Genomic DNA, 11,050 nt, shown 5'->3' on the forward strand with positions numbered 1-11,050 from the left:
ACCCTAAATGCAAGGTTTAACCAAAAACAATGGAAGCCCCATTTACATAGAAATCAGCAGGGGGTTGGGAAGTCCACAGGAAGGGAAGTAGAGCATGAGGTCATCCTGCCTCTAAAAGCACAGTCATTGAAATTTGGAAAACATAAGCAAGGACAGAAGTCGTCTTTGGGGTCCTTCACTAGACAGACACAAAGGAATAGATCTCTTGCAAGCTGAGAAAGATGGGACCAAGGGAGGGGTTCAAGTCTCTGGGAACTGAATATAGGTAAGAAATCCACTTAGGCAAAGGTATTTCACCCAGATGGACAAGGGAAGCCAGCCCCTTGGACTTCTGCAGAAGATCCCAACTGAGGGAAATTCAACCCTGGCTGGCAAGAAGGAAGATTGCTGAGAGAAACTATCTTGAATAAAGCCCGTACCTCGCTAGATTCAGTTTTTGACTTTTAGATGCAAATTTTCACTTTCATTTACTTGTAACCATCTCTACTTTTATTCCTTTTCTCAGCATCACTTAACCTATAACCTTTTGTTAATAAATTTGTTTGACACTGCATGTTGCAGAGCCCACGGTTTGGGGAAAATTCAGGACTAGGAGTGCGTTGGGGTCACCCTGCTGGTGGTAACCCAGGCTGGTAGAGAGCAGGGAGTGGGCCTGCTCTGTTGCCGGCGTCAGAGTGGCTGGACCAGGGTGACAGTTATACATAGACACTCAGGCTGTGACTTGCATGCTGGTTGCTGACTGAATGTCTCAGGCTGGGTGTTACAGTAGCAAAACACTGCGAGGCTCTCAGGGTTACAGGGTCAGAGGTGATGCATCCTCGAACCCTGTGACAGATCCCCAGATCTGGGCAAAAAAACATTGGTGGACCCTCTCAACTTTGCAAAAAGCAGCTATTGTCAGGAGGCTGTATCTCAGGAACCCCATATTCAAGTGACCCCAAATTTAGTTCACTCATCCTACCCAACAAACCCATGAGGTACACCAAATACCAAGAGCAATCCGAGTAACCGTGCAGGTTTCAGAGCACTTTGAAGACACCAGTATTAAACAGAAAGCTGGTCCTAACGACAGCAGAGGCTGGCAGCCTGCTACAATTTCTCTGCTGTGTGGAGTCTCTCGTGTCCAATATGATGTGAACGCTGCTTGAAACATTTGCCACACTATGGACGTTTACGAGGTCTCTATCCTATATGGATTTGCAGAAGCCAGTTATGATCATAGCCCTGAGTGAAGAGACCCCCACATTCAGGTCCTCTTTGCTGTGTGGATTTTCTGATGTTTAATAAGATGTGAGCTCCGCTGGAAACTTTTCCCACAGTCCAGGCACTTATAGGGTCTCTCTCCTGTGTGGGTCCTCTGATGCGTAATAAGGTTTGAGTTGACACTAAAACTTTTCCCACAGTCGAAGCATTTATAGGGCTTCTCTCCCGTGTGGGTTCTCTGATGCACAACAAGGTGGGAACTCCGACTAAAGGTTTTCCCACAATCCAAGCATTTAAAAGGTTTCTCTCCCGTATGGGTTCTCTGATGCACAATAAGCTGTGAGCTCTGAATGAATGTTTCCCCACAGTCAGTGCACTTATAGGGCTCCTCTCCTGTGTGGATTCCCTGGTGTCTAATAAGGTGTGACTTCTGAGTGAAACTTTTCCCACAGATGAGGCACTTATGGGGTTTCTCTCCCAAATGGAGACTCTGATGTCTAATAAGGTGTGAGCTCTGAATAAAACTTTTCCCGCAGTCAAGGCATTTATAGGGTCTCTCTCCTGTGTGGAGTCGTTGATGTGAAATAAGATCGGAGCTCTGAATGAAACTTTTCCCGCAGTCCAAGCATTTATAGGGTCGCTCTCCCGTGTGGTGTCGTCGGTGTGTAAGAAGGTTTGAGCTCAAGCTGAAACTTTTCCCACAGTCCAAGCATTTATAAGGTCGCTCTCCGGTGTGGGTTCTCTGGTGGGTAAGAAGGTTTGAGCTTAGATTAAAGCTTTTCCCACAGTCCAAGCACTTGAAGGGTCTTTCCCCTGTGAGCATTCGCTGCTGTCTAGGAAGGTGTGAGCTGTCATTAAAACTCTTCCCAAACTCAGTGGATGTGTTTTTTCTCTCTCCCATTTGGATTCCTTGCTGGGATATGGTTTCCTTGAGATCCCTGCAGCCTCTCCCACAACAAATAGATTTATCCACTATTTTCCTAGCAGCTTCTCTTATGACTCTGGAAGAAATTCCGTTCAGTTCTTCCTGATAATGTCCCATGCAGTCACACTTGCTGAGGATTTTCTGCAGAGGAGTCTCCTCCTTTGTTCTCACTCACTGTCCCATCACCTGCTGAGAGAGAGAGAAAGAGAGAGGAGTCATTCCGTGGGCCAGAAAGAAAGGAGAACAGCAAAGAGCGGAAACACAATATAATAACTGTTTAGGAGATTGAGGAATTGGATTCTGCCTCTCCATCCCATCCAAACACTCAGGGGGAAACAAAGTCAGGGTGGAAACTCCTGCCAGCTGTCAGGACAGGTGGGAAGCCAGGAGTATATGACATATGCAGTGCAGTGTAACCGTGTCAGTTGCAGGGTATTAGAGAAACAAGGTGGGTGAGGTAACGTCTTTTATTGGACCTACTTCCGCTGGGGAGAGAGACAAGTTCATGAGTGCATGATGACACCTACTGGTTCAACGCTGGTTGGATGAGGTGAAGCAGAACTAGGGGAGTCTGTTTACAAATAGAACTGGGTTACATTTTTTGGCTAGAGTTTATTTGCTGAAGAACATAATTTCAGTGGACCTGAAACTATTCGTGAATTTGATAGAACTCACCAACTAGTTTTAGTCCCCCCACACACACCCCAAAATTGTGGCGAGACCGAGGCACATTTCATAAAATGGCCAGAAGAGAAGATATTGGTACCTTCTTTATAACCTTTACCCTGGTGGCTAGGGCACTTGCTTGGGATGTGGAGAAGGGATTTGAATGTGGGTCTCCCAACATTGCAGGAGTACTAAAGTCTTTGGCTAATAATGTAAAAAATTCAGGCCTTAGTTCTAATCAGAATTTGTCTGGCTTTCACTTCCAGCCACTTGTTTTTGTTATGCCTTTCTCCGCTAGATGACAGAAATTTTAAGTACCTGATATTTTCTCCCTGTAATCAAGTCAATAATTCATGGCAATAGTTCTGCAAAATGGAGGAAATTGTCTATTATTCAATAATTATAGGTGGCAAAACATCAGTGAATATGGAGATTTTTTTTTATCGGGATTGATAAGTGAGCGAGAAAATGAGGCAAATCTGTGAAAATTTACATATCTTCACTAATTAAAAACCCCAGCAAACTCTGATAGGTTTTTATATTAATAATGCATATGTAGATGAAAACAATAAGCAATATTTACACAGAGATTAATAATGTATAAATACAGAGAAATGGATCAAAATCAGATAGGATTTTAAATCCAAATTCAATAAGAGCAAAAATCTGAAGAATAGTCCAGCAGTGTTTGATTATTGGAGAGAAAAGTGGCCAGAGAAGATACTTATAAAGAAAAGCATCAGAACTGGAGGATTTGGGGTTTTTTTCTATATTACCCTAAAAAACGAGAGTAAGAAAATGTTATTAAGGTTGCAAAGTCCAACACTCACAGCTGGGCTGTGCCAGAACAAAGGGAATCTGGGGAATATCGATTTCATCCCGTGCATTATACCGTAATACAATCTCTAATGCTAGAATCACATACTGCGCTGTTAATTAACACAGGACCTTGCCTCCTTGTAGCTGGGAGGTATTTGCTGACAGGGACAAATAGTGAAGAGATTTCTGTGGAATTCAAGGGGGAGGGGGACCCCAGGGCTGGGAGGGAGGATGGATGGGAAGTAATGGGGTTGGTTTTTAAAGGAAGAATAATCACCATTCCACAAACACACCCTCCCCATTCCCCTCACTGCTTTTCCTTCGTTTCTGCCTCCTTATTCACCCCCTTCCCTTTCTGACAATCCAGAAACACAAAGGGGAAAACCCAGTGGGTGGGTCTCCCCTTCCCTGTTTCCCCCCCCCCGAATCTTCCAGTTTGCCCCCCAACCCCCACCCCGGAGCAGATTCCCCCACAAAGGGCTGCTGCAAAGGAGAGATCAACCCCCAGGCAGCTTCACACAGCTGCCAGATCCGAGTCTCCTGGGGCCCTTCGTGCAGTCACTTTCCTGCCCATCCGTTCATCACATGGAGTCTCCGGCCCAGGAGCTGGTGTTGGCAGAGCTTGGGGAGGCCCCAGGGGGCTAGATCCAAAAAGTCCCCCCTTGGGCTGGGCACAGAAGGAGCTTTAATGAAGGTCTCGCCCCTGCCCAGACCCGGCTGGAGAGCAGCAGCTGGTGGTTCCTCCCCAGACGACAAGGGAGGAGACAGCAGCTCCTGACCCAGGAAGATAAACAGAGCTAGAGCAAACACAGCTTCCCCTCCCCTCCTCCCTGAGCAAGAACCAGAGCCCTCTGGATACAGCAGCTGATGAAGCTCTGCGCCCCTGAACCTAACACAGCCCTGGCCCAGGAAAGATCTGGGGCCAGAGCCCTTCTCTCTCTGCCCTTGAACTCCAGAAACCTGCAGAGCAATAGCAGACAGATCAGTGCCACTGAGAAACGCGTCCCCTGCAGCTCAGGGCTCCGGGCAGCCTCTCTAGGGCCAGGATACAGGGCTAAATCTGTAATCTAAGAGGGGCTGGGGGGCTCAAGCAACTTTTTTACTTTCATAACTGATGCAACAAGCCTAAATTAAGGGGTTCAGCCCTGGCACAAATTAAGCACTGCCAGGGCCAGGCCCCCATTGCCCTGTGTCCCCTCTGATTTTGGAGACCCCGGGAACATTCCTCAGTCCCCATAGAAATCCCCCTTTTCTGCTCTCTCTGGGATAGAGAAGTCACCCCCTTTCCATCCCACATTGAGGTAGATGCTTCAAAGCACAATGTGGCTGCACCCGGGGGGGGGGGGGAAGCAGGGACATGGGATGCCCCAATCTGCAGGGGCACAGAACTCCTCTGGGCTGGGGTGGGGAGATCCAGCTCCTCCTGCTGCTGGGGGAGAGCAAACTCCACCAGCCCCAGAGCTGCATGCATCGGAGAATCAGGCCCTCCAGCCACGGCAGGTGGTGAGAGCCAGCTTCTCCAGCCGCGGGGGACACAGAAAGTGCCCCTCCTGAGGGTGCAACCCTGCCACACACCTAAACAGACATCTGGGGCTCAGTGACCATGTTCCCCTCTGTTCAGACCCATTCAGATTCCATGTCCCCCTCCCAGCACAGTGCAGGACAAAGGCACAACCAAGGAATGTTCCTCTGACAAACTAATCAAACATGATGCATCCTGATTTCACCCCCATTCCTGAACCTGACCTGATCACCCAGCTGGAACAAAGAGAAGAGCTGGTGGTCCACGATCTCCAGCGTGCTGAGGAAAGCTAAGAGAGGCACTTGTACAGGCAAAGTATCAATGAAATTGATAGAGAAACCCTCTGATTAATGCCAGATGCCTCCAGAAATGTTGAGAGGGATTCCCCAATTCCATCTTATCTCTCCAGGTCAGGGTTGTAATTAGCAGGTGTCCTATCTTCATGGCAGATGTCACACACAGTTTCATACCCATCCTGGCCAACAACTGATAGGAACTCCCTCCCTGCCTTTGCTTCCCCTCTGCTGTCTGGATGGGACTGAAAACAGACTCCACATACTCCACCCAACAGTTCTGGTGTTTTCCTCTCTTAACTGTTCCTCTCTTTGTCCTCTCTCCCTGGCACAGAGAATGAGTCCTATCTGGGTTCTCACTCCCTATCCCAACAGGTGATCAGACAGGCAGTGAGAACAAGGAAGAGATCCCCCAATTTTAAAATATTGTGTGCAGAATTCTCACAAGAGTACCTCACACTTGTTTCTATTTGAATCTCTATTCTTAAGAAGCTTTTTTTCCTTATCATCAGATTCCAGTGCTGCACGAGACATTGGAGTGGTGGTGTATGGTGAAACTGGTAAACCAGGGTACACTGTTTCTCTGGGAACAGAGGAACTGGGACATCTGTGATATCCGGTGATTAAGGGCTGGATACCACAGGGGGACGCTTTGAAGGGAAGCAGGAGCTGGGGTGCGTCTATTGTCAACCTGGAGGGCAAAGGTGGGGCTGGTGTAGCCCAGGGGAGAGAGGTATGGTGGCTGAGAGGCTGGTTGTGTTAAGGTGCTAATAACCAGCTGGCACAGGCAAGACTCCCTCATGCTGGTGACAGCAAGGTAACACCCAGCCCTGAGTAGCAGTGCCGTAACGAGGGCAAGGCGAGTGAGGAACTTGCCTCAGGCGTGGAAGGTGAGGGGCACAGAAAGTTTCTCTTTCGGCAGCAATTCGGTGGCAAGTCCTTCCCTCTGAGAGGGACTGAGGAACCCGCCACCAAATTGCCACTGGTCATCGGCAAGGGAGAGGAACCCTCTGAGAGGAACCCACTGTGGAAGAGCCAAATGTGCCGCCCCTGTCCCTTGCCTCTGGCCCAAAAATCACTAGATATGGCTCTGCTGAGTAGCATCACAGCATCTATGTCTGATTGTGAATGCACAGCTGGGAAGGAAGGCAGGTTCCTAAGCTCTTTCCTTGTGGGAGCAAATGAGTTAGACAGGTGCCTTGCTCCATGTAGCCAGAGGAGAGGAGTGTGCATGGGGGATTCCTTCTTTAAACATTCAGCCCAGGAGTTCGAGCAGTCGCTCCGCTGTGCAAAAGCTTAGGTTCAATTCCACCCCCTACTGCAGAAGGGATTTGATCATGGTCTCCCACAGCTCTTAGGAGAGTGCTCTCACCACTGGGCCATGGGATCTTCTGGTGGGGGGCTCCCTGAATGTGTCCTCCCATGGCACTTTGGATGAGTCATTAAAGAAGGAGAGAGGACCCTCCCAGGCAGGTGCCCCTTGGACTACAGAGTTGTTCTCTCCCTCCCTGGCCCAGCGAAAGGCCCCGCCTCGGCTGGGCACAGCTAATGAGTCAATTCCTCTCCTCTCCAAAACCCCAACCCTGGAGGGATCAAGTGAGGTCAGGCCCAGCTTAAGGCACTGGCAATCTAGGCCTCAATTTGTGTGTGGATGTGGAGGCTGCTGCACACTGCAGTGGTGAGGAGGAGCAGTGCTGGCTGCCCCATTGCTCACTCAGGTGTGACCTAGGTGCTCCCCCACGAAACAGGTGGGGCACCAGGGTGACACTGAGTGAGTGGCAAGGACTGAGACCCCCACGCACCAGGTAACAAGCCAGCGTCTCCCCACATATGTCCCATCTTCCCCTCCCTGGAATCCTCTCCTGTCTGCCCATCCATGGGCACATTGGCTTCTATGCACGATGCTCCCTTAAATGCTGAGAGAAGCTGCCTCTGTATGGAGCCCCTGATGGCAAGTGTCTGGGGCAGGGGGCTGCAGAGCGATGGGTTTATCGCTAGGACCCAGGAGCGGCTGGGAGCGATCGCTGGGGTCAGTCCCGGCTGCAGGAAGTGACTCGCAGCCGCTGCGGTGACTCTGGCTCCCAGGCTCCTGGCGAGATCCCCAAGCCCTGGCGGCTGGTGCTGGGAGCCCGGAGCCCTGGCTGCAGCCGGGAGAGGGGAATCTCCAGCAGGGCCCTTCCCGCTGCTCCCCAGGAGCCTCTCCCAGGGCAGAGCCCCCAGCCCGGCCCGGCCCCTGCCCCGGGGGGCCCCGCTCGGAGGGAAGGTGAGAGAGACCCGCCCCCCCCCCCGGCACCCCCGGGCTGCAGGGGGAGGTTTGGCCGCAGGCTGCTCCCAGCGGGGCTGGCTGCGATTCCCGCCCGGGGCCCGGGAAAGCTGCCGCCAGCCCCGGTGTGTGCGGGGCGGGGGGAGCCAGCCCGGGCCGTGCTGGAGGCAGGACAGTAACACGGTGGGGAACCGGTAGGGGGCTGAAGAGGAGCGGGGGATAAGGGGGGATTTTAGGTGGTAGGATGGGATGGGGTGGGGGGGCGCTGAAGAGAGGATGGGGCGATGCAGGGCAATCGGGGGAAACTTATGGGGCGGATGGGAACAGGGCTGCAATAGAAGGAAACTGAGTGGGGGCGCTGCGAAGGAAAGTGGGGGCGTGGGGAGGGAAGGCTGGGGGGAGATAGCAAGAGCAGACTTGCTGGGGGAGGGAGAGAAGGAAAGAGGGAGATACAAGGGCAGCTCCCCCACCCCATGGGGCAGGAGAGGGTTAGGGGCTGCCCCACCCAGCGGCCAGAGGGGAATTCCTTTAGTGCAACTAGTCGATGTTTTGGAGGTAGGTGGAGGCTTCCACCTAAGGGCTCAAAATTTGCTAAGCAAATATCCACACCCAATGCCCCCCCCACAATTTATTTTATTTCATTTTTTTGAGACACTCATGATTTTGGGGTCTGTGTCATAGAAGCCTAGAAGAGTCACAGAATCATAGAATATCAGAGTTGGAAGAGACCTCAGGAGGCCATCTAGTCCAACCCCCTGATCAAAGCAGGACCAACACCAACTAAATCATCCCACCCAGGGCTTTGTCAAGCCTGACCTTAAAAACCTCTAATGATGGAGATTCCACCACTTCCCTAGGGAAGCCATTCCAGTGCTTTACCGCCCTCCTAGTGAAATTGTGTTTCTTAATATCCAACCTAGACCTCCCCCACTGCTCCTTGAGACCATTTCTCCTTGTTCTGTCATGTGCCACCACTGAGAACAGCCGAGCTCCATTGTCTTTGGAACCTCCCTTCAGGTAGTTGAAAGCTGCTATCAAATTTCCCCTTCTCTCTTCTCTTCTGTAGACTAAATAATCCCAGTTCCCTCAGCCTCTCCTCGTAAATCATGTGCCCCAGCCCCCTAATAATTTTCGGTGCCCTCTACTGGACTTTTTCCATTTTGTCCACATCCTTTCTGTAGTGGGGGGACCAAAACTGGATGCAATACTCCAGATGTGGCCTCACCAGTGCTGAATAGAGGGGAATAATCACTTCCTTCAGTCTGCTGGCAATGTTCCTACTAATGCAGCCCAATATGCCATTAGCCTTCTTGGCAACAAGGGCATACTGCGGACTCATATCCAGCCTCTCATCCACTGTAACTCCTAGGTCCTTTTCTGCAGAACTGCTGCTTAGCCGGTCGGTCCTCAGCCTGTAGTGGTGCATGGGATTCTTCCTCTCTTAAGTGCAGGACTCTGCACTTGTGCTTGTTGAACCTCATCAGATTTCTTTTGGCCCAATCCTCCAATTTGTCTAGGTCACTCTGGACCCTATCTCTACCCTCCAGCATATCAACCTCCCCCCGCCAGCTTAATGTCATCTGCAGACTTGCTCAGGGTGCAATTCATCCCATAATCCAGATCATTGATAAAGATGTTGAACAAAACCGGCCCAGGACTGACCCCTGGAGCACTTTGCATGATACCGGCTGCCAACTAGAAATCAAGCTGTTGATCTCTACCCACTGAGCCCAACAATCTAGCCAGCTTTCTATCCACCTTATAGTCCATTCATCCAATCCATACTTCTTTAACTTGCTGGCAAGAATACTGTGAGAGATCATATCAAAAGCTTTGCTAAAGTCAAGATATGAGTGTTGGGGGCTGCCCAGGACACTGGTCTGATTTCCAGGCAGGATTCAGATATCAGCCACACCAGTGTCAGACCGGAGTCACTGCTGGCTCTGGCAGGGGTGAGCATGATGATGAGATCAGCCTCTGTATGCCTCTCCCTGGGGGCTGCAGAGGTAGCACAGCGAGGCTCAGTCGCTAGCTGCTGCCGCCAGAGGGCTCTGATTATTCCCAAGGGAGCAGAGGAGGCTGGTATGTGTCTCTCTCTGCTCCTGATATTAGAGCCCTTGAATTGAGCTGCCTGGGTCAGATACTGCTGCGTCCTCTGCCTGAGAGCCCAGAGTGTGAAATGACTGCTTCCCAGCTGGGGCTGTGCTGGGGACAGACCTTCATTAAAGTCCCCGTCTATGCGCAGCCTGGGTGGACACTTTCACCAGTGGCTGGAACCAGCCCCTGGGGCAGCCCTGGGCTCTGCCCACACCAGCCCCAGAGCTGAAGACCTGTAGGTGATGGAGAGACCTGAGGGAAAGGGCTGGGGCCGGGCAGGACAGTGACTCTGCACAAATGGCCCCGTTCAGGGACCTGCTGGAGAGTTTATACCGAAGGGGGAGGGGCTCCCCCTGTGCCTGCGGGTCCCAGAGCTGCTGCCCTCAGTGACACAGACATAGCTGTTGTAGTAGCAGATCTGATTACTGGAGAGCAAACACCCGTGTAAATGGAGCAGTAACCAGTTCTCCCAGGCAGAGGGAATGAGACAGAAAGGGAGAGTGCAGAGACTGAAAGGGGCAGCCAGAGCAAGAAGCCAGAAGAGAGTCTCCAAGCCTCATTCCCTGCATCCCCCGGGGCAGACTGACTCTCCTGGGAACAAGGGGAGGAGCTGACAAAGGAGAAGCCAGGTCCTGCCCTGGCTGAGTCCCCGCACTGCTGTGGTGATGCACTTCCCTCAGGGCCAATGTCAGGGTGAATCCCCCAGAGTGGCTCCTTTGATTCTGCTCTTTTCTAGTATTTGTCTTGGTGACTCTGTCCCTGGGACGGTTTAAAAGTGTCTCAGGGGGTTCAGTGCTGGTGGGAGGGGCCGGGTCTGTGTTGTAATAAAGTGACTGAGGGTTTTCCCAGTATGGCAGAGTCCAGAGCATCTGTCTGCAGGGAGAGAGCCTGAGGGGAATTGGGCTGTGAAATAGACTCAAGCCCCTTCTGAAACCTCCCCCATCGTCCCTCTCGCCCTGACAGACTGAGGAATCACATCCACTTGTCGCTCCAGATCGTCCCGTCTTCCAGGGGACAGGGAAGGGAAATGGCTATGATGGAGCCAGCTCAGGTAGGGAATTTTCAGGGAGCTGCAGGGGGGTTTGCTGTAGAGGGGGAGGGGCCAGCATGTGACAAACCAGCTGGGACACATTCAACTTGGAGCCTGATTTTCTGAACAGGCCCATTGTCGCCGGTGGGGAAGAAACATTCCCCCATTTCTGAAACAGGAAACACCCCCCTGGGCAGGGCTGGGAAAACTGACCAGACTTCCAGTGCTGGAG

The 11,050-nt window shown here is 51.6% G+C and overlaps 2 protein-coding genes across 6 annotated transcripts in view; one reads left to right on the forward strand and one right to left on the reverse strand.

The window, feature by feature from the left end:
* Positions 1-41: 41 nt before the first annotated feature.
* On the reverse strand, positions 42-5,453 carry LOC115640834 (zinc finger protein 239-like). Of its 5 annotated transcripts, none has more exons than XM_030543867.1 (2): positions 5,360-5,453; positions 42-2,314 (listed from the first exon to the last, which is right to left on the reverse strand). In XM_030543867.1, exon 2 carries the CDS (start codon positions 2,243-2,245, stop codon positions 1,247-1,249), a length of 999 nt encoding a protein of 332 aa, XP_030399727.1. In that variant the 5' UTR covers positions 2,246-2,314; positions 5,360-5,453; the 3' UTR covers positions 42-1,246. The 5 variants fall into 5 exon arrangements, with proteins under 5 accessions (XP_030399727.1, XP_030399728.1, XP_030399726.1 ...); XM_030543868.1 differs by having other exon boundaries at positions 42-2,317; positions 5,360-5,449; XM_030543866.1 differs by lacking the exon at positions 5,360-5,453 and adding an exon at positions 4,199-4,359.
* A 2,202-nt stretch (positions 5,454-7,655) lies between these two features.
* The window catches only part of LOC115640727 (zinc finger protein 420-like), a 168,528-nt gene continuing 165,133 nt past the window's right edge, over positions 7,656-11,050 (forward strand). Inside the window, exon 1 of the mRNA XM_030543645.1 lies at positions 7,656-7,691. The gene's annotated coding sequence lies outside the window, so the exon portion shown is untranslated. The remainder of the gene's footprint in view (positions 7,692-11,050) is intronic.

Source organism: Gopherus evgoodei, unplaced genomic scaffold, assembly GCF_007399415.2.
Source record: "Gopherus evgoodei ecotype Sinaloan lineage unplaced genomic scaffold, rGopEvg1_v1.p scaffold_32_arrow_ctg1, whole genome shotgun sequence".
Lineage (NCBI taxonomy): Eukaryota > Metazoa > Chordata > Testudines > Testudinidae > Gopherus > Gopherus evgoodei.